Below are 23,732 nucleotides of genomic sequence, written 5' to 3' on the forward strand. Positions count from 1 at the left end.
CTAGGCTGCTAAGTTCAGATCTTCCATTCTTTAGCTGTGAGACCTTGGGCAAGTTAATGAACCTCTCTGGGTTTCAGTAGCCTCATCTAGAAAACAAGAATAATAACTGCCCGGCTCATGGAATTGTTCTAAGAGCTAAATGAGTTAATATGCGAGAGGCCCTTGGAACAGGACCGGGCCCATGTTGGGCTCTCTGGTGGGCTCTCAAGCTCTCACCAGCCAATGATCCTCGGGCCCTTTGATGCTGAGGGGCAGAAGCTGCAGGTAGGGGCCAAGTTGTCCCCGTGGCAGAGGGAAGAAAATTGTAGTAGGAACTGATTAGGGCCTGTCCCTGCAGGTGGTTTGATGGGAGGGAGAGATGAAATCCAATGGGACAAGAGGGACTTCACATCATTAGTATAAAAGGTTGGCAAATGGGCATGGGGCCCTTCCTTCTTAGTCTCCAGAGGCCAAGATGCAGGTGCCTGGCACCTGAGCTGGCTGGAAGTGGGGAATGTTTCAGGGCTGGCATTTATAGTGATGCCACTGTTATCTAATTATGGTCACAAAGAGAGACTCCCACTGTCTGTGCAGCCCCTCAATCACCCAGGGAAGAAATATTGATCTGTTCCCAGCATTCCCTCTGTCAACTCCCCAACCTCAGTCTCTGGCTTAGAAGAAAGACGGCTGGGGAGGGGGATGGAAGGCAGCCATGCTCTGTTGCAGTAAATCTTTCCTAGAAGAGGAGACAGCTGAGCTCATCAGCCAGTGCCAGATCAGCTCAGAAAGAATCCTTTCCAACTCCCAGAAGACCCCTCAGCGGCTTGGGAAAGGAATGGCTCACTGGGGCACTTTGTTTGTGTATGTGGGCCTGTCAGGCTGGGCAGGGGTGTCTGATGACACGTTAGGACAGCTGAAAAGAGAGGTGGGACAAAAATGTTTGCCTAAGGGCAGTCTTGTGATTCCCCCACCCCCCCTGCTCCCCACCCCCACGCGCTTTTGAGAGCTTGTTCCAGGACTTTTCATGTGCATTTGAGACCACAATTTCCTCTCCCAGAAACACCATTAAGCTATGAGTGAGTGAGGCGGTGGGGGAGAGAGAGAAAGGAAAAGAGAGACAGAGCAAGAGAGAGAGAATTTGTGTGTGCACATGCGAATGTTTCTTCCCCACCCACATTCTTTTGCACATGTCTACCATTATGTACATTCCTATGCCATACCCCTTGAACTCTCTCTCCATCAGGTCTTCCTCAACCACCCTCTTCAGTAGGCTCAGGGCCTCAGAGAAAGGCAAAAGGGCCTAGACTTTGACTTTCTTTTTTTTTCTCTCTCTCTCTTAGAGACAATATCTTGCTCTGTAACCCAAGCTGAACTGAACTGGGCTCCAGCAATCCTCCCACCTCAGCCTCCTGAGCAGCTAGGACTACAGGTGTGCCACCATCCTCAGTTAATTTTTTAATTTTTTGTAAAGCTGGGGTCTCATGACATTGCCCAGGCTGATCTCCAACTCCTGGCCTCAAGAGATCCACCCACCTCAGCCTCTCAAAGCGCTAGCATTACAGGCGTGAGACTTTGCCATTCCAATGAGAATGTTGTCCTTAGCAATCTCATCCAATGGCCGCTGGAGATGTATGTAGGGCCACAAGAATGAGAAAGGGGGCAATGGAGTGACAGGTGACCTGCTCAGGTACCCTTCCTCAGACCAAATGTCCCAGGCACACAGCCCGTGCCCTCCACCAGAGAGTACATTTTCTCCCTGGCTTGCTGCTGCCATAAAGGACCAGGGATGTGGACTAAGGAGGTGAACTAAGGCACCCCGCCACCCACTGTGGCAGCTTGAGTTTCTTGAGGCTGAGACAAACTAGGATCCAGCAGCCTAGATTTTGCCCCAATTTCTCCACTGAGTATTTACTCAGTGCTCCTGAGCGGATGCCTTCCCCTCTGCCTAGAAGAAGCACAGCGTTTCAGTAAACACCTCAGCATGCTAGGAGCGCTGAAACGTTTATTCTTTTCCCTCCCAATTATCCACTCTGATGGAGCAGAACACTTACATGGAAAATCCTAAACATGGAAGATAATTTAAACATAATTCACCCTGGAATACATGCTGCCAGTTGCTTCTGCAGGTTTACCTTGCTAAAGCTGTTTCGCTTCCTTTGCTGTTACAATAAGCTTGCCTGCCTTGTAGAAAAGATGGCCAGGGCCAAAGGGAAATCAGTCAAGGGAGGCTGTTTTGTCTGAAATAATGCATCTATGAACAAATGATTTGAGTATAACTGTCTTGAGTATAACTGAGTGTTTCTGTGGAATTAAGAGAACATCCAAGGCCACTCCTAGCTTGAATAGATTAAATTTGCCCTTGTGTTTGGAGCAAGGGTTGTGAAGTCTGTCTGGCCCATCAAATGACCAATGGCTTTTAAGGAAGGACTAAGTGACTTATGACCAGAACAAGGGAGCAGCCTGAGTCAGTCTCCCCAGTGCCTACATCGTGTTATTTATACTAGCGAAAAATTGGACACAACCTAAATATTCGACCATATGGTATTAGTTAAATTAACATCTATATGATGGAATACTAGGTAGTCATTAAAATTATGTGTCAGGAGAAGGCTTAATCTCATGGGAAAGTGTTCACACCACATTATTAAAGAGAAAAAACAGATTATAAAGCAATATGCATACAATGTAGCAGTTCTGTAAGAAAAAAGTATTATGTGCATTTTTAACTGGAAAAATATGTATAAAAATGTTAACAGTGCTATCTCTGGGCAATAAGATTATACTTGACTTTTATTTCTTTTTTGGAATTTTTTTCTTTTTCCAAATTTCCTCCCATTAACATGCATTTTCCTAAATCAGGGAAAAATACATTAAGAAAAAAAGATTATCTGAGAGTCCAGCAGATGTGTTTCCTGTTTCTTATCCCATGTCTATTCTCCATTTTATTTTGGAGATTCAAATTCTTCAGTCCTTTCCACAACAGATACTTACGGGGCAAGAGGCAAAGAGTATCTGATATCCTGAACAACATCACCAGGGTGAATTTCTCCCTGACAGTAACAGTTTTGGAAAGGTTTTGTTTCTACCTGGCACTGGGAATTAATCACACCAAAACTTTTTTTTTTTTTAAATAATCAGTAATCTCCAAGGGGTCCTAGTAGGGTTCCAGGGGTTCATGGAGGACAGTTATAAACCTTGACAGCTGCTCATTGAGTTTTCAACCATGGGGGCGATTCATCCCTTCTCCTAGGCCTTTTCACAGCACCCTAAGCTCAGAGTCTGGAGGGAAGAGGATCGCTTAGGAGATATACCTAAAGTAAATGACGAGTTAATGGGTGCAGCACACCAACATGGCACATGTATGCATATGTAACAAACCTGCACGTTGTGCACATGTACCCTAGAACTTAAAGTATAATAATAAATAAATAAATAAATGCCAATTTTTATATATATATATATATATATATATATATTTTTTTTTTTTTTTTAAAGCAAATGTGACAAGAAAGAAAGGGGCTGGGGAGAACAATGGCCCTTCTCCTTTTATGGAAGGATGATGAAGGGAATCGGGAAGAACAAAACTACGGGACTAAGACAATTCGGCTTTTTTTGTCTGGTTCATAGGACCGTGTTCCCCATAGAGTAATGCCCAATGAGTGGATGGAGTAATAAATGAGTTCATAGAAGGAAACAGCTGCTGTAAAAGCTCCTTTAAAACAGGTAGGCCTGGCACATGCCATTTCTGTCACAGGTTTTAAAGAACCTATCTAGCTTTCAGCTACTCCTCATCACCACCTCCTACAGAAGCAGAGTCAAGATCATGTCTCTTCCCACCATAAGGAAATGGCACTGCGAATGTTCCAGCTGTCCTGAAGTCACTAATTCTGTCAGGGGCAGACCTTGGCAACATACCCAGAAGGTGGTGGGGAGTGCAGCTGTCCTCCTGACCGACTGTTCCAGCCGGTCACCTCTGCTGCTCCAAGGGTGCCACGTTACCTAATTCTGGTTCACGGTCAGATGGCGCCTTTTCTCGGCCAGCTTGTCCTTAGAAAATTCGTTCCCTTGTTGTGTTGGAAAATTCCTCTTGTGCCTGTCATTGCACACATCAGGAGACCAAGGTTTCCATTTTCTCAGAAGGAATTAGCCAGCTACTGTCATTGACATGAAGCCTGTTCCTGGAATTTTTTACTCCTCCTCTTAAAGGCATAATCTGGAAGCGGCAATCTGAGGATGGGGCCCGTGCTCTCCCACAGCAGAGAAATAAACTGAGGCTAGGCCAGGAGCTGTGCACTGTCTGGGGGAACCATACCCAGAGGGGCATGGCCAGCTCAGTCCCAACACTGAAATTGTTTACTGCCATCCACTCCTGGTTGTTAGGGGACATTGAGGGTGACAGGATAGAGAGCAGGGAAGGAAGGACCAGCCAAGGAACATTTTCCCTATAAAATGAGACTCCCACTACCCCTGCCCTTATTAAGACTTCATACACTATGGAATACTATGCAGCCATAAAAAAGAACAAGATCATGTCTCTTGCAGGAACATGGTTGGAGCTGGAGGCCATTATCCTTATGAAACTAATGCAAGAACAGAAAGCCAAATACCACATGTTCTCACTTATAAGTGGGAGTTAAATGATAAGAACTTATGAACACAAAGAAGGAAACATCAAACACTAGGGTCTACTCATGGGTGGAGGGTGGGAGAAGGGAGAAGAGGAGGGAGAGAAGCAGAAAAGGTAACTATTGGGTACTGGGCTTAATACCTGGGTGATGAAATAATTTGTTCAGCAAAGCCCTGTGACACAAGTTTACCTGTGTAACAAACCTTCACATGTACCCTCCAAACCTAAAATAAAACTAAAAAAAAAAAAAAAAAAAAAAAAAAGACAGATGTAAATTGACCCTGATGGAGAGAAGTCTACTCTATCCTTGCCAGGTCACAAGAAGGTGAGATGTTTACTTTTCAAATGATTGATGCTGAAATGGGAAGGGCTGTATCTCGGGGGCACAAACCCAACAGAGTAAATGAAGATCCTATGGCTTCAGCTCCTGGGATTTGCTAAAGTGGGGACCAGCTTAGAAAAATAGACGGCCATCCTAGACACCCATGGCAGTCTCGGTCTGATTTTAAATCTAAATTCTCAAGTACAAGTAGCTTCCCAAGAAGAGAAAGCTACTTCTACATAAAGAGGTGGTATCAGTAGGAACTCCTTAAGCCTTACCTTTTTATTATTGATGATGATGAAGTGAAGCTTCCTGTTGATACCATTGTGAGGCCAAGTACAGCACACCAACTCAAACCTCATTCATGCATGCATCCATTTAACAGATGTCTACTAGACACCTTGTATGTCCATAAACCAAATACCATGCTTAAGACCAAGGATTCAGAAATGTGTTAGCTGTCATTCCTCCTCCAGGAACTCACAGCCAGGAGGAGGCATACTCAGGGAAAAGGAGAAATCACAGTAGGTTACATGACAGTTAGAGCCTGAGTCAAGGTCAGAAGAATGAGCCACAGGAGCACAAGGGGCAGTGCTGCTAACTCTGCCCACAGCTTCTGGGGACACTTCACAGTCACAGAGACTTGTAAGTTGGGGTTGGAGGTGAGTAGGCATTTTCCAGGCAATTGAACTGGTTTTTTGTTGCAGACATGAATATGTTGCAGTGTGCATTTGAGCTCCAGTGAGTCAGGAACACAGTAGGTGGCAACCTATTGGAGAACACGAGCAATAGCATCCATTAGGAGACGACTGTGCTCTTTGGCAGTGAGTCCAAAGGGTAGTGGCCCAAAGCAGATCTTAATGTCTGATGTCATTAACATCTGGGACTAGAGTCCTGAAGCCAGTCGCATGTTCATCAGAGTCTGCTCCTCCTCAGGAAAATGAAGGTCCAGCTCTACCCAAGTATGGAGGCAAAAATGCTTGGACAACGATTAGAGAGGGCTTGCACAATGGTGGCTCCCAGCTTACCATGGCCTTCATCCCTTAGTTATGCCCCCTCTGCCTCAATCTGCTCTAGATATGAACATCTACTCACAGTTCAAGACTCAGCTCAAATGCCATCTCCTCTAAGAGGTCATTCCAGCACTCCCCAGCTGGACGGCCATCCTCCTCCTTGCCGCACCCCACCCTTAGCACATGTCTATGTTACTTATGTGGGAAGTCACCATGCTCATTTATGTACGGGTCTGTCTCCCCAAAGGCAGGAAGAGTGACTTTCTCATCTCTGTAACCCCAATGCCTAACTAAATGCCTGGTGAAATTTTTATTAAATGGATTCAGGCTGCACTAGTATGCTTAGTTTGCCCTGTAGTCTTTTATAGAGCAGGAAGATATTACCATTGTAAAATCCTTTCTGATAAAATTGCAGAGTGTCTAATACCCCTGTTCCACATACATATAAAGAAACTAAAGTGTGGAGAAGGGAGGCAAGTCCCGAATTTAGCGTGTGGCAGATCCAGGAGTACAACAAGCATTCCTCAGTCTGGGGTAAATCCCACTAGGGCTGTGTTGAGACCCAAATTCCTCTGAGTCCACGGGCCCCTTCAAGTCAGATGAAACTCCAAACAAGCCAGAGCCTGGCTGAACAGTTTCATGGTGCCGGGCTCCAGTGTGTTCTGGAAGGTTCTTGGGGGCTGTGCCTCCAGAAGTCAGAGGCAGGGAGGAGCCCCACAGGCCCAGGGCAGTGTCAGGTTCCCCCTTTTCTGTCAGCAGGCATGGAAGAGCCTTTAAGAAAGTGGAATATTATTATTATTTGTTTGTTTTTACAGTGACTCAGTCTGTAGTAACTGGGTTAAAGTCCACTTTGAGAAAAGGAGAACAAAAGACCTCCTGTTAGTGCTGGAAGTTTGCCTCTTAAGATATCACTGAGAGGAACTGGGAAGAAAAAAAAAATCCCCAGCAGGGCAGAGGAAGCTGCAGGCCTTCAGGAACACAGCAGCACTTTGGAAAGGAAAACACGGCCGACTTTCATCTCCTGCGCCCTATCTGAGCTGGCCGCTCCCTTTGCCGCTGCTTTATGGCCCACTGTGGTGCTGACTGTCGGACATCGGCCAGTACCCTATTCCCACACTCTTTGAACACAGGGGGCTGCCAGGAGTTGTGGTAGTGTGTGGGTAAATCTCCATAGCCAACCAACCCCAGGCTGAGGAGGAGGGAAAGGATGGTGCCATATGAAACATACTATGTGCTGGACATTATTCTAACATTACATATCATAACTCATTTCATAAACACCAAGGAGGTTAGCATCCTCCTTCTCCAGCCACAGCAGAAGTTGCACAAGGTGGGAATCTGGCCCTGCCCTGTTTAGGAAACTCATTGCAAGTAGAGGAACCATGGGGTGAGTAGGCTTCCAAATGTGTGGGACCAGATTGGTAGGTGATCTCTTCCAGGTTGCAGACTCGGGCCATCTGATTCCAAGACCTGAAAACTTAATCCTACTCTCTTCAAATGAAAACAGAAAGTCAGAGGAAGACAAGAAAGGTTTTCTTCTCACAATCTTCCATCAGATCAGCCCCACCTACATTAAACTTGTACCCGTGTCCTTCATCAATCAGCTCAGTGGAAATGTTTTTCTCACCCATGGCCACCTAGATCAGGAAATCGGTCTGGACCATGAGTGACTTGCTTGTGTTGGCCTTCTTCACCATAATTATAAGAAGCTGGAATGTTCCCCTCAAAGGTTATGAAAGAAGGATGGAGACAAGAAGGAAAAGACAGAAATTCTCTGAAAGTCTCAGGTCCTTCCTCCTTTCAGAACCGCTTCACATAATCCTCTTCCTCCCCAGGGGTCCCAGGCCCTGGCTCTGCAGAGTAGTTGGGCCTTTGGGGTCTCTCAAAGAGCCTAATCATTCTGTTTTCTGAACAAGTCATAGTTTTGCTGACTTCTGACCAAACACCCATTGAAACCCAAGAATGGAAGTGTGACTGTGGTCATCTATACCCTGTCCCCCTACAGGACTCCCTGTCCCCCTACAGGACTCCCTGTCCCGCGGGATGCGGCAGGCAGGTGTGGGAAACAGCCTACCTGAGGAGATGGCCAAGATCCTTAGGCAGCGGCCCTCTGATTTTCTGCACAGCTACTCAGTGACTCAGAAGGGATTCTTTGCACTAATAAGCAATGCCTCCACAAACAATGAGTTGAGGGGAAAGACCCAAAAGAGGCCGATACAATGCTGTTTGGGATGCTTCTCCCTTTGGCTGGCCTCAGGGGATTGGGCCCCTCATGTAATCACTGGAGATTTAGGGCCTAATTAAACTCTGGTGTTGGGCCAGCATGCTGGTGGCCCCTTGAGTTTCCCCTGTCCACCCATGTCTGGGGTATTAAACTCTAGACTGGGAATGTGCACTGCTTAACTGATCCCACAGGAGCCAGCCCTCATTATCCAACAGCCTGGGTATTGGCAGCCCACAGGGCTCGGCATTGGCAGGTGCGGTCCTGGGGAGGACTGCGTGCCTTTAAGTTAATGGTGCCTACATCTGCACCCTCTGGGGCCACAGTAGAGAGCTTTGTGGATCACCTCTGCCATTGGGACCCCTGGCATTTGCTTCCTTTCATAGCCTGATAAAACCCAAGCTCTGAGAGTTAGCAAACTGATACCCTTTAATCATGCCTTATATTTATAAAGGCGTTTCTCCAGAGAACTCCAAGTGCTCAAAAATATCCATTAATTCACTCTCCCAGCCTCCTTTAGGGTAAACTGGTGGCAGGTGTCATCATCACCACCAGAGGTGGCCAAAGCATCTTCTTAGTGGGCTGTCCTGGATATTCTTTGCATTTAAAGAGCATTTTGCTTCTGAGCACATGGTTGGGTTTTGCATAGCCTGAAGCATAAGGATTGGGATATTTCCTTACTTTACGGCTCTAGAGAATTCTTGTGTGCAGGTACCCATGAAACACAAACTGAGTGACTGCATGCTTTCTTGAGTTTGGAAATTTTGTTATTGTTTGGTCTCAGCATTTGCTGGTAGTAAATAAGTAAGCAGAAGTAAACTGCTTAGGTTCCCATGCAGTCCAAGACAGAGCAGACAAAAACCTGGTCCCCAAGCCCCACACTGGCCCCAGGATCCCTCTGGAATTATCCTGTGGCCACTCTCTGAGGCCTCGGATCCTGTAGTTGGTCTCATAGCCAAGTCTCACTGGTAACTTGGGGTGGGGGCGGGTCCTGGCAAGATGTGGGTAATGTAGGAATGGCCTGGCTGCAGAAGGAGGAGAGCCAGGTAGGACATCTCCCTGGCTGTCCTCCTTCCTGGCCACAGACTAGCTTTGTGACCTTGGTTGGCAATGTCATTTTCATGTTGGCCACAGTTTCCATGCCTATAAACAGAACGATGATACCTGCTACCAACTTTTCCCTCAACGGGGCTGGGAGAGTGCATTAATTAATGTTTTTGAGCACTTAGGAGTTCTTTGGAGAAAGGCCTTTATAAATATAAGGCATGATTAAAGGATATCAGTTTGCTAACTCTCAGAGGAAGTACTTAATGGGATCAGGCCTGCATGTGTTGATGACTGAGTTTCATTCTTCATTCAGATCTGCACAGGGCTCCCGTCACTCAGCTCTGCCGCCATTCATGTGGTATTCTCCTGTTCTTTCATTTCCATATACTCATAGTAGGGGGCCCACAAATGCTGCCCTCCACATGCAGGCCCACCACCTCCCCTCCCTCTTGTCAAACCCAGTGGCTTTTCCTCACTCTGCATTTTCCTTGTCCTTCCTGGAACATGACACTGGTCACTACCCCTCCTCACCCTTGAAAGTCTTATTCTGTGGTACCCACAAGCCCAACAGGTCTAAACTGAAGTCATCATTGGTCCCAAACCAATTCCCATCCTGACTGCCCTATTTCTCTTCACCATTCTCATGGGCCTCAACCTCAGGTCTTCCTCTCCACTGCCACCCGCTCTGTGCAAGCCTTATTGTCCCAACCTGCTTGTCCTTTGAAAAACCCGTCACTGGGCAGGAATGGGATGTGTATGTCCCTAAACTGCCCCCAAAGACCTCCCTGCACCACATTTTACCTCTGGCCCTCCTGTTCCCTAACTGACCTGAGTCTCCTGCTCCCTTCTGTAGGCTGCTCTAGCTCTGCCCACCATGTGACCAGCCTTCCTGCTTGTCCACCTTTCTGTCTGGTCCCCAGACTCAGCTGGTACTCTCCCTTCCAGCAAGCTGTCTCAACTGCCTGCATTCCCCACTGGACACAGACATTCATGTAGATAAACACACACACTGACACACAGACTCACGTAGACATGCACCAACACACACTCAGACACAGATATACTCATGTGGACATGCAGACAGGCACACACATGCAAATACACACAAAGACATACAGACAGGTACATATACACAGATACATACACAGACACACATAGACAGACACACAGGCACAGAGACACATATACTGGCGTAAGCATACACATACTGACACACACAAATGCACAAACATACACACACGGTTATGATGTTCACACAAACGTAGACATATGTTCACATACCCCTCCCAGCATCCTGACTGGCCCAGCTGACCTTCCTCACCCACTCTGAACAGCCAGCTCTCCCTCCTCCTGCCTTTGTCCAGTCCCATCTCTATTACTCAGGGCTCTCCAGAGAAATAGAACCAACAGGGTTGGATGTGGATAGATGGGTGGGTGGATGGATAATGGATGGATGGATAGATAGATAGATGATACATGATAGGTTGATATTAGATGATAGAAAGGCAAATAGAATTTAATAAATTGGTTTATGCAATTGCAGAGGCTGGAAAATCTGAAATCTGACCTCAGTCTTTTATCTTAAGGCCTTCGACTGATTGTCCAAGGCCCACCCACATTGCAGAAGGTAATCTGATTACTGAAAGTCTACTGATGGAAATGTTAATGTCATCTAAAAAATACCTTCACAGCAAACACCTAGCCTAGTATTTGACCAGATATCCAGGTACTATGACCTAGGCAAGTCAACACATAACATTACCCATCATGCTTTTCATCTGGTCAGCAATGCTCGTATAAATCTCCTGAAACATTGCTCTCACGACAGTGCTTCCCTGCTCCAAAACGTAAACACCCATATGCCTGACATGCAGTAGGGACAGGTATATATTTGCTGAGTGAATAAATAATGAGGAGCCTTTGGGATGGGCTGCACTCTGCTCAATGCAGCAAACCATTTTGAGGGCCCAATGTCTGGAGCTGAGGATATGACTATCAAAGCTGCTCTTACATGTTCCCCTCCCCTCCCTCTAGTGTCTCAAGGTTAGAGTCCAAACGTCAGACATCTCTAATCCCCCATAGTACCCAATGGAGTGCCTTATATGGATTAGGCCCTCAATCGCTTGTGAGTTAATTTTATTCTCTTTATTAATCCCTATATCAAATTTACCTGAAATATTACAGGCTTTTAGGGCCTCACTTATGAAATAATAAACTATAGTGCCAAATCTGCTTCCTTTTTTTTTTTTTTTTTTGAGACAGAGTCTCGCTCTGTTGCCCAGGCTGGAGTGCAGCGGCATGATCTCGGCTCACTGCAAGCTCCGCCTCCCGGGTTCACGCCATTCTCCTGCCTCAGCCTCCCGAGTAGCTGGGACTACAGGCACCCGCCACCACGCCCAGCTAATTTTTTGTATTTTTATAGAGATGGGGTTTCACCGTGTTATCCGGATGGTTTCTATCTCCTGACCTTGTGATCCGCCCACCTCAGCCTCCCAAAGTGCTGGGTCCACTATTGTTTTTAAGGAACACATGCAAAGAGCTCTTTTCACCACCAGGAAGGGTGGATACAGCCCAGAATACTGATAGTGGTCTGTACTGATGTGTAGCTTCTACGTGATTTTTTATACTTTTCTGTGTCTTTTAAATTGTCCTCTGTGACTATATGTTGCTTTTACAACCATAAAACACGTTATCTACTTTTTTTCATTTATCTTTTCGATTTGGGAGTCTGTTCTCAGCTCTTTCTTGGGGTCCCTATCATGTCTGCTGCCTTCCCTTTGAAAATAAGGTGACCTGAGACATCCTTGTAAAAGTCTGTGAGGTCATAAAAGGCCAAGTTAACTGCAAATGGTTGTTCTGTTTTAATTCTGCTGAAGTGTCAGGTAACATGGACTTATAATAAAAACACTTGGAGAGTTAATGATTGCTGCTGTTGTGAAGCTGTCCTGAAGACGGAGAGGGAGCCTGGGCAGGCCGCGTCTCGCCTTAGGTCGCTCCTTCAGTGTGTCCAGCCCTGCGGCCGCCCTGGCCCCCTGTCCGCATGCTGTCAGGCTGCCTCCGTGCCAGACAAACACCACCCAACCACAGTGGAAATGACTGTTCCTTCAACTTTCTTCAGCCTCTGCCTGCTGGGGTCTCCGGAGGGAAGCGTTCACTCCAGCCCAAATGAAACAGAGCTCCAGAAAAACCACAGTGGAGGCCACAGTGGCCTCAGACCCTGAACTTTGTATTTCTTAGCCTGCCAGGATCGCTGGCTGCTGGGTGTCACATAACTCCTAAAAATGTGAAGGGAAAACCAAAGAGCCTGAGAAGTGCAGACGTCTCCTGGCTGAGGAGTCCATCTAGAAATTCGCCTTTCATGGTGAGGCCAGGTGCACGCGAGAGTGGCTGGAGAAGGTGGGGTGAGCCCAGAACAGGGAGACCCAGCCTACTCCCAGGCTGAAACTCCAAGAAACTTCCCCTGCACAAGGCCACGCTGGTGAAGTCCCCTTCCTTCTGGAAAGGGTCCTACACAAATTGCTAGGGTTTCTATAGTGGTATTTGATAAGTGCAAAGGGCTGGAAATATTCTAGAGATTTTTCAGCTTCATACAATTATCGGTGGCCACTGAGCCCATCTCACCTCCCGCAGTGTCCCGCCAGAGGCTGCACCGGCCAGGCCGGGCCGCCTTTTGTCCCTGATCCCATCAGCCTTCCAGTAAAGTGTGCTTCACCAGGTGCCCCAGGAGAACAGGGGCCAGCTCCATGTCCTCATGGGTGTACAGCCCCTCAGCCCTTCCTCGGCCCTGCCCGTTAACAGCTGTGACCACAGAAAATGCCCCATCGGCAGCGCCATGGTCTCTGGGGCTGCCCTCCTGCCTCCCTCTAAGTCATCGAATGTCACGGTTGGAGAAATCTTAGTGCCTGTGGGCCCACCTCCTCACTGATGAGCGGAGCACTGGCTCAGGCTCCCTGAGGACAGGGCCAGGCTGCTCTGGTCTCACGTACTTTTGTGTTCTGGGAGCCTAGCGCATGGTAGGGCTCCCTGAGGGGGTGTGGTCAGCGAGTGAGTGAGTGAATGAAGGAGTGAGTGAACTGGATCCTGTGTTCTCATCTTTTCTTCAGAGAGTGACACTTTGGATAGGTCGTGTTTACTCCGTCCCCTCAGCTTTTCAGTAAAACAAGCCCACCAGTGTTCATTTCCTTCAAAAAACTGCTGGCGTCAAGCCAGCAACATTGTGGCTCTTCAGATGCCCACCAGTGTGGCCAGGGGGGTGCCACAGGCTCCCTCCCTCCAGTCCTTAAGGGAGGCCTCACTGACATCAGCCTCTGCATTAGTTTTCTATAGGGCTGACTTGGTCAAGTTTTACTTAAAATAACAGAAATTCATTCTTTCACATTTCTAGATCCAAGAAGTCTGAAATCAAGGTGTCACAGGAGGGCGGGTTCCTTCTGGGTGCGCCGAGGGAGAGCCTGTGTTATATGTAAAATGTTTATTTAGAAACAGAATGCTTGTTCCCTGGCGCTGCAAAGAAACAGCACTCAAACATAAATTTAATTCTCTCAGCAAGGCCATTTTTACTTTCTGCAGAAAGGGTGCTCATCGCAGATGGAACAATGGCAAGAGCACACCTGAGCAAAGGAGGGAAGCAATTTTTATTCCTTACGCAGTTTGTCCCTGCTACTGTGTCTTGTCTCTGTGTCTTGTCTCCATTGACTGGAGCCAGACCTCACAATCCAAACTAAACCCGATTGGCTAACAGTTTAACAAGAAGGGAAACTTTGAAGAGGAACATTTACTTTCTACAGCCTGTTCCAGGCCTCGTCTAGCTCCTGGTGTGCTTGGCCATGTGCTGTCTCTCTCTCTTCTCATAAGGACAGTAGTCAGATTGGACAAAGGGCCTACCCCACTCTTGTGTCTTAACTAATTACATCTACAGCGACCTTATTTCCAAATAAGGTCACGTTCTGAGAATCTGGAAAGGACATGAATTTGGGGGGACGCTATCCAACACAGGACAGCCTTCCTGCTCCCCTGCGAAGTTTCATCTTGTTCTCCACTCACCCCTAACCTCCGCACCCTTTCTTTAGCTGGGGGTGGGCTTCTGGAATGCAGTCTCATTTGCTCTCTAGTCTAAGTGTGGTTGGTAGGTAGAGAGTAGGGGACACGCTGTCTGTGCCACTGTTTTCTGTCAGGGACATAGACACTCTGAGGATCCCTGAACTCTGAAGTGTAAACTGTCAGTCAGTGTCCCCAGCGGAAGCTGCACTTTAGAATCACCGGGGAGTTTTTAGAACACAGTGTGCCCTAACCACACTCCCAGGAACTCTGGTGCACTTGGGCCGGGTGGGACTCTGGCGTGAGTATTGTTTGAAAGCTCATCAGGTGATTCTAACGTGCAGCTTAGGACCAGAACAGCTGTGTAAGATGCTGTGAAAACAGCTCCATCTCACCTTCACCAGGAATATGGGCAGTTCACTGCCTAGTGAGGCTCAACTACGCATTAGAAAGAGCCAAGCCAGGCTTCTCAGGGTGGGTTCCTTGGCAACACTTCCCAAACTCTCCCACCAAGCTCCCAGGAGGCAGGAGGGAGCAAATACGTACTCTGCAGAACCTCAAACAGACGACAGCAAGCACCACGTGTCCTTGAAGTTTTCTGTTTCGCTTTTAAAATTGGAATTTTTGCATCTTCTACAATATCACCATCTTATTTTACAATCTGAAAAAAGATTTCATTATGTTGGCTTTTTTTTCCTCCAAAAATATCTGAGTGTAGAAACGAGGCTCCGGAAAGATATGCCATGTTTAAACTGTGGTTTTGTATGGTCCTAGACACATCATTGGGTTCCCTGGGGTTCCTGACTTTGAAAAACCCAGCCACAAAGAGTTAAAGAGGGTGGGAGCCAATCTGTTTAACCCTTGGAAAGAATCGCATCTTAGACAAAAGCCTACGCCCAGAGAGGTTAAGCAGCTCGTTCAAGATGACACAGTTTGTTATTAACTGAGTCGGAACTGTACCTCGGGACCCACCTTTCCCACCGCACTGATCTGGGGCAACTGCTAATTTGCTGTGTGACCTTGGCTAGGTCTCTTTACTTCTCTGTGTCAGTTTCCCTACCCATAAGATGATGATAATATCTGATCCACCCAATTCCTTGAGTAGTTGAGGGGGCGCAGGTGTGTGCAGGCATGTTGAAATTAGGGAGTGTCACATGTAAACTATGGTGTGTCATATGTAAATTATGGAGTGTCATATGTAAATTATGAAGTGTCACATATAAAGACAAGGTGCCATAATTTAAGTCCAGCCTCACACTTCTAGATGAGGCACAGTGATTGCAGCAAGAATGACCTTTCCAGGGTCATGCGGGCGGGCCACTGAGGGAAACACAGTGTGGCGCACCCAGCCCCTCTGAGCCTGTGGAGAGGCTTAAGTGAGCTCCAGTGTCCAGGGAAGGCTGAGGCCGGGAGCTCATGCCAGCACTTCTGTTTGCTCTCCACTGGTCCCAGCTTTTATCTGCCCAGCACCAGTTTGAAAACAACCTTCTTGTCCCAATCCTGAGAGTATCCTTTTGAAAGAGTAAGTCATGGAAAAATGCGTGGCAAACAACAACAATGCCAGCACCTTCTTTCTCCTTTCACAAGGCCACAGAGACCCTCCCCCACAGCCCATCTCTTCCAGAGGAAGTCTGAGGCCAGCCCTGCTCCAGACCCCTCCTTTGCCAGCCCAGGCCCGTGAGGCTCCTCAGTCCACGTCCGCCCGTTTCTGTTTACACTGGGAGATGAGCTTCTGCTGAGCTTAAGTGCAGTTCTGGCCCTTTTGTTTGTTTTTAAGTCAAGTTACAACTTTGCTCCTGGATTTATTGCAAATTCCATCTATCTTCTTCTGCCCGGGGTCTCTGTACAAAGCCTTTGTGCCTCCCTCCTCTGCTGTGGACAAATACCATGGGGCGCCGGGAAAGGATGGGGAGCACACAGCCCCAGGGAGGCACATTCTAAGGAGGGCCAAAGCCATCCTGTGGGGTGCTGGGGGGAAAGAGGGTGGCTGGCAATGCAGGAGGAGGGGCTGTCGATTGCCTGGGAGGACAGGCCTGGCCCTATCTCCCGCCCCTTCTCACACAGGCCTCCAGAGGAAAGAAGAGCCAGGCCGAAAGGCAAAGAAATCCCAGACTTCAGGGGAAGGAATCAAGAAAGGAAGGTTCTGGTTTGGGTGGAAGGAGCCCGTGGCAGTTTCTAGCCAGGGGTGGTATGAGGCCAAAGGTCCTGAGAGGCCTAAGAAAGGACACCTAGGTCTGATAAGGGCGGCAGGCCTGAGGGTTGGGCATGGCACATGCCATGGGAGACCACCCCAGGTGCAGCTGGGCACCAGCACAGCCTCTCAGCTTCCCTGCCCTTCTTTTAGACCTCCCTAACCCTCTCCAAACACCACATTTCCAGAAACTGCTGATGAAGAGCAAACAACTCCAAACTGAAGCTCACCAGGGAGAGAAAGAGAATCAAACTGAGCTGAACAAATTGCGAGTGGGGCGTCCAGCTGTGCTGTTGGCTTGTCTCTCTAACAGGGAAGTGCCGAGGGCCTGTCCCCCACCGCCACTCTGAGTCCTTCCCGAGTGCGAGTTCCCTGGCTTGGGAGCACACAGGAGATGCTCGGCTTCAGAGGGGCCCTGCTGGTAGCATGGTGAGGGAGTCCTGGGGCTGTGAAAGAGGAACTGCTGGACTCTCCATGCCTAAGGGCCTGACCTAGAATGGGGCTTTAACCTCCCTGGACGAGGAAAGCAGCTGCAGGTAGCTGGTGGCTGCAGAGTGCTCCTGGGCAGGCTGCAGGGCCATGGGTCAGCAGCTGAAGGAGCCACCTTTCATGCCTTCCCCTCAGCATCACAGTTCCCGGGCATGAAACTCAGGCCTCAGCACCTCAGCCCAGGCCCTCAAGGAGTGGGGTTAAGTGAACATGAACAGAGCAGGCCCCCTTTGCCTCTGGGAGCCTCCTGGCTTCCCAACAGGTGCTGTTGCTTAGGCCTGTCCACAGCAATTTCCCCAGCCAAGGCTCTTTGCTCCAGCCCTGGTGGTCCCTCTTCCTCAGTCACCCATCAGCTCTGCAGCCGGCCCAGCCACTCCATTCTCCATGTTGTGGCCCCTCCTTCGGGGACCCCACTTCTCAGCCGCTGCACTGGTCTATCTGTCACTTACCTGCCTGGCTCCCTCAGACACCTCCAGCCACTCGGCTGCTGATGTCCACTCTCCAGCCGCAGCTTCCTCCCCTCACCTGTCCCTTCTCCTGCTCTCACCCTGGCTCTTGTGCCCCCGCCTCTCCCCCTAGAAGCTTCCCTGGGCTCCCTTGCCTGCCTGATCTCAGGCATTCAGCACCCTCACTCTTGACTTTCCCCAGGCCTGCCCCGAGGGCCCCGCATGGCCATCCACTCCATTCACTCCACACCTCCGGCTGCCAGGCCCCAGAGGAGGTGTGGCTGCAGGCCCAGCACAGGCTGAGTCCCGGCTCTCCCCTCAGGCCACTGTCAGCTGGCCACTGTCACTCTCCTCAGATGCCTCAGACCCCCAACTCTACCTTCTACCTGCAGAATCTCTCAGCACCCCCCTTACTGAGCAGGTCCAGGCCTTCCCACAGGGCCCCTGGAGTCTCCTCTGACCCCGCTCAGAGCTCACTCACTCACACCACCCTTCCTTCCCTCGAGAGCAGAGGATGTCCCCACCTCCTTTGCAAAACTAACTTCCATACCTGGGTCCAAACGCAACAGCTCCTGTGTCTTCCACACCAAGCGGCCACCGTCCTTGGCCTGGACCGGAAGCTGTGTGGCAGCAGGATCTCCGGTGCTTCCAGTGCACAGCCACAAGCATGGCATCCTCTTCCTTGTCCTAAAAGGTCTTCCTTTAGATGGCTTTCTCTCAGCACACCATATCTGCTCTTGTCCCCTTTATCACACACTTCTTACTGGGTCCTTTCACCTTCCTCTTCTCCAGCCCTGGCCATCAGCCGCTGCTGAAGGCCATTCTCAGTGGCCCTCCTCATGATGGTGGCGCTGGAGCCAACTCCCTAGCTGCTTCCTCAGAGTTTCTGGGCTTCCCCCACACCCTTTGCGTCCCCTCCATGGGTTCTCCTGGTGACTTCCTGCCAGGTTTCCATTTCTCTCCCATCCCTGCACTTTTTTTCTGCTCCTCTGCCCACCGGGCCTCCTCTCCCAGCATATCACTTCTATCTCCTCCGTGTCCACATCTTCAGCCCGTGTTTCCATGAGCCCCTGATTTCCAGCTCCCCAAATCCCCACATTTCTACTGGCCTACTCTGCTGGTCGTCTCTGCTTAGACACCCTGCACAACTTCTCACAAAGCTGAACTGATCGTCTCCTCCCCAAACCTCTCCTTGAGGCTGCTTGTCTCTTTCTGTATTTCTACCCTTCCCACTGCCCGGGCTCAAAACCCAACATTCTCTTCATCTCTTTCTTTTCTGTCTCCCTGCATGTCTGATCAGCCTCCGAACACCTGAAGGAGCATCTGCACTCTTTTTCAGATCCCTCCCACCCTGGTGTTGCTATCTGAATTCAAACCCTTTCCATCTCCTCCTGGACCTTACCTCTCAGTCTTTGGGCCTCCTCTCCTGTGGTCTCCCTGTCCTTGGACACAGAGCCCATCAGAGTGGCCCATCTCCCTTTTAGAAACCCATATGAACTCCACATGCATGTGGCTCCCCTGCCAGGAACAGGGCCTCCCCTGTCTTCCAGTACAACCTCACTGCCGCCACTGTCACTCAGTAGATGTTGCCTGAGTCCCTGCTATGTGATATGTACCTGTGCTCACACCATAGCCACCTGCTGCTCACTCCCAGAGCTGCCCCTCTGCACCTGTCCAGTCTTCGGGTCCCTCTTTTTGTTCGCCTGTTTTATCTTCCAGAGACACCTCCTCTTCTTTATGTCCATTTCCACCTATCAGCACCTTATTCAACCATACTCAAGGCCTACCTCCTCCAAAGGTGAAACCAATTTCTCTCCTGCCTCATTTTCCGTTAAAATACTGTTCGTTCCCTATTACAGCCACATCTGAATGTATGTGTGTGTGTCTCATCTCCCCAGTTGTGTAACCCTGCAGGCCATGAACAGTTATTACTCAATGTTGTGTCCTACACATCTTTAATAGAAGTTTGTTAAATTTAAATCAGATCTTATTCTCTCATTTCACAGACGTTAGAACTGTGGCCCGAGTCAGCTCCAGGTCAGAATGCTGGTCAGCAGCAGACCCGCATCCCAGCCCCACCTTCCTGATACCTGATGCAGTGCTCAGAAAAACAAGGAATCCCAGGCTGTTACCCAGTGTCTCCACGTGCCCTCCACAGTTGCACTCAACTGTCCTCTCTTCTGCTCTTCCTCCTACAAACTGGGCAACCGGAATCAGAGCAGAGACTTTGGATAAGCATCCAGTGTTAACCAGCCTAGTTTTTCACCACGGCTTCCAGATCTGCACTTAACATCCAACAGCAACTATAATTCTACTTTCTGAACCTCCAGGGAAATTGCTTCCCTGTCTGTTTCAGCAAAGGATGGCATGGTTTTACATTGTCTCCAGTGAAACACTTCTTCTTCTCTACATCTTCCTCCCACTCTCACAACCCTTGATCCCCACGTGAGATCCCATTTCCTCCAGCTGGGTCTTCTGCAGAGTGGTTAGAGCTTCTGCCCTCCTTGCAGCATCTCTATTGTAAAAGGATTGCTGAAGCTTATTAACCCTTGCAGCTCCTAGGAGGAAATGTACCATACAGAAATAAAACAAATCAACAAATGAGTGTGTTTTGTAGAGGTTGAATAGGACTCCACCTATCTGCATGAGTGTGCATACTCTGCAGCCACATAGGCAGTTTCAAATGGGAATTTGGAGAAAGCTAAGCTTTTTCACTTGGGAAAGGTTTACATATTCTTTGCACCTGGGCACACACAGCACAGGCTGTTCTCAGGACTCCCACCAGATTAGGCCTGGGATATCACAGAGCCTGTCAGGTCCATGTTCACTTTCTAGTCTCCTTGCTTCCAGTCTAGCTGTGGCCTGACTCCAAGTCCAGCGTAAGATTTTTTTTTTTTTCCCAGCAATAAGGAATCGGTTCATTCACCTGTACAAAAGCCACTGGGAGGATCATGCATGAGGCTCATATCCTTGCTGTGAATTTCAAAGGACTAGCTAAGTAAATAAAATTTTCATGCCAACCTGAGCCGGCATAGATTGCATTGATTGCTGCTAATAGCCAAAATGGACATTTTAAAAGTGCTCCACACTGCATTCTACACAACTTGGGACAGAAAAATAGCTGTTGCTCTTAAGGAGCTGATGGTCTCCTTCAAGGGTAAGCTGGAACAGGCTGGCCCAGGAAAAGGCACTCCCGGTTGAATGCTTTCGCTTGCGTGGGAAGTCCAGCTGTCTCAATGAGGCCCGGGAGACAGACTGACGAGGGACGAATTCCTGTGTTTGGGATCGGGCTTGAAAAGTCTCCTGTTTGTAACACTCAACGTGTTGAAGAGCAGAAAGAATTTCCAGCTGTCGACAGGACGAGGGGAGCCCTCCTGATTCTGTCTGGGGATGTGTTTGCACTCCAGACTCTGCTATCCTTCCTCTTGCTATCCTTCCTGGCTGCCACATCAAACACCTGGTCCATTGGGCCAGCTCTGGAACAAGATGACTCTTTGCCATCAAGGAATACAAGTGGCCAAAGGACAAATATTGTGTGATTCCACTTACATGAGGTATCTAAGAGGAGTCAAATTCACAGAGACAGAAAGTAAAATGGTGATTACCAGAGGCTGGGGTGGAGAGAGGGGGATGGGGAGTTAATGTTTTATGAATACAAAGTTTCTGTTTTTCAAGAAGAAGAAGTTCTGGAGATGGATAATGGTGATGGCTGGAGATAGTGAGAATGTACTTAACACCACTAAACAGTACAGTTAAAAATGGTTACAGCGATAAATTTTATGTTATGTATATTTGACCATAATTTTTTTTTAAAAAAAGGAAGGAAAGAAGGAAAGGAAGGGAGGGAAGGAGGGAGGGAGAGGGGAAGGGAGGAAGGGGGAGGGAGAGAGGGAGGAAGGAAATGCAAGTGGGAACTCAGCCCTGGTCACAGTACTGCTGGGAAAAGATAGGTGACTCAATATCCTACTGTAAAGAGAGGTGTGTGTGTGTGTGTGTGTGTCCCCTGCAGGTTGAAAATGGACCCACAAACCACATGGTTAATGAGATGAGCATACTGAACCAAGCTGTTTAATATCTGGGACTGCCTCATAACTAACAGTCCAGGTCATTCTGCATAATGCAGACCAATATAAGATTGTTAGTGGAGGCCAGGCGTGGTGGCTCACTCCTGTAATCCCAGCATTTTGGCAGGCCGAGGTGGACGAATTGCCTGAGTTTAGGAGTTCAAGACCAGCCTGCCCAACATGGTGAAACCCTGTCTATACTAATAATACAAAAAAATTAGCTGGGCATGGTGATGCACACCTATAATCCTAGCTACTTGGGAGGCTGAGGCAGGAGAATTGCTTGAACCCAGGAGGTGGAGGTTGCGGTGAGCCAAGTGTTGTACTCAAGCCTGGGCAACAAAAGCAAAACTCTGTCTCAAAAAAAAAAAAAAAAAGATTGTTGGTGGAAGTTGTTCTTTCTTCTTCTTCTTTTTTGTTTTTTGTTTTTTTTGAGAGGGAGTCTTGCTCTGTCACCCAGGCTGGAGTGCAGTGGCGCCATCTCGGCTCCCTGCAAGCTCCACCTCCTGGATTCACACAATTCTCCTGCCTCAGCCTCCCGAGCAGCTGGGACTACAGATACCTGCCACCACGCCCGGCTAGTTTTTTTGTATTTTTAGTAGAGATGGGGTTTCACCATGTTAGCCAGGATGGTCTCGATCTCCTGACCTCGTGATCCGCCCTCCTCGACTTCCCAAAGTGCTGGGATTACAGGCATGAGCCACTGTGCCCGGCCAGAAGTTGTTCTTTAAATGGCTAAGAGCCTTCTTAATATTCTTGGGAGGGCGAGTGGGAGGCCATTTCTCCATAACTTGCTCAGAAGCACATTTTAGTTGTTCTAAGAATGATTTGATTTTTGGAGTCAGAGAGGTTGGGGCTAGAGTTTAGGGCCTGCTGTTGTGTGTCCATTCAGAATGCCCAATTTAAATCTAAATGTGTAAGATCAAAAGAGTGGTAAATGTGAACATGCTTTTCTATAAACTGTAAAGTGCCTCACTATGACCCTTCATTCTTTCAATGCAGCCTGTGAGTGCAAGTTAGCAATAGACTTTAAGGAACTCATACTGCAGGAAAGTAAGCATAGATACTAAAAGACAAAATTCAACCTCTACTGCCTATTACACAATTTTTCAGGCCTCAGAGGCAGCCTGGTAGCAACCACAGCTAAGAACAAAGTTCCTAAGAGCTGGACTTTTTGAAAAAATAGATTCTGTAGCCTTTGTAGGGAGGAGTTGGTCTGAGTTAAACCATAATGCTGAGAAGAGCCTCTCATTAAGCCTTTATCAATTATCAACACTGGAGCATAAAATCATTTACACCAAATATTTTTTAAATTGAGATATAATTGACATACCATAAAATTCACTCTCTTATTAAAGTGTACAATTCAATAATTTTTAGTATATTCACAAAATTGTGCGACTATCACCATAGTCTGGTTCAGAATATTTTCATCACCCCCAAAAGAGACTCCAAATGCATTGGCAGTCACTCCCCATTCCTCCTTCCCCTTTCCTCTGGCAACCACTATTCTACTGTCCATCTCTATGGATTTGCTTATTCTGGACATTTCATACAAATGGAATTATACAATATGTGAAAAATACAATTTGTGTTTGGCTTCTTTCAATGAGCATAGTGTTTTCAAGGTTCATCCATGTTGTAGAATGTATTGGAATGTCATTTGTTTTATAGCTGAATAACATTCCATGATATGGATAGACCACATTTTGTTTATCTGTTCATCAGTTGATGCACATTTGCACTTTCTAGCTAATACAAATAATGCTGCTATGAACATTCACATACAGTGTGTGTAGACATGTATTTTCAATACTCTTGGGTACATACCTAGGAGTAGAAATGCTAGTCATATGAGCAATTGACCTAGCACATATGTTTAACTTTTTGAGAAAACACCAAACTGTTTTCCAAAGCAGCTGCACCACTTTACATTTTAACCCGTGACATATGAGGCTTCCAATCTGTCTACATTCTCAAAACACTTATTATTGTCGCTTTTTTTTTTATTATAGCCATCTTAGTGGGTGTGAAGTGGTATGTGCATCTCTTCATGTTCTTATTGGCCATTTGTGTGTCTTCTTTGGGGAAATGTCTATTCAAATCCTCTGCCTATTTAAAAAAAATTGGTTGTCTTTTTATTGTTGCATTGTAAAAAGTTCTTTATATATTCTTGATATAAGTCACTTATCATACATGTGATTTGCAAAACTTTTCCCATTCCATGGGTTTAATTTTCACTTCATTTTTAATTTTAATGAAGTTCAATTTATCTATTTTTGTTTAAATGTCATAG

The 23,732-nt window shown here is 47.7% G+C and overlaps 1 protein-coding gene across 2 annotated transcripts in view; it reads left to right on the plus strand.

The window, feature by feature from the left end:
- The window catches only part of RAD51B (RAD51 paralog B), a 775,981-nt gene that overhangs the window by 751,025 nt on the left and 1,224 nt on the right, over positions 1 to 23,732 (plus strand). Inside the window, exon 11 of one of the 2 annotated variants that reach the window (XM_073011105.1) lies at positions 19,379 to 23,710. The exons of the other annotated variant lie outside the window; for it this stretch is intronic. Within the exon in view, the coding sequence (XP_072867206.1) occupies positions 19,379 to 19,662 (284 nt within the window). The 3' untranslated portion in view covers positions 19,663 to 23,710. Of the gene's footprint in view, positions 1 to 19,378; positions 23,711 to 23,732 lie in introns of those variants that run through there. 2 annotated transcript variants of the gene reach the window in all.

This window comes from Chlorocebus sabaeus, chromosome 24 (assembly GCF_047675955.1).
Source record: "Chlorocebus sabaeus isolate Y175 chromosome 24, mChlSab1.0.hap1, whole genome shotgun sequence".
NCBI lineage: Eukaryota > Metazoa > Chordata > Mammalia > Primates > Cercopithecidae > Chlorocebus > Chlorocebus sabaeus.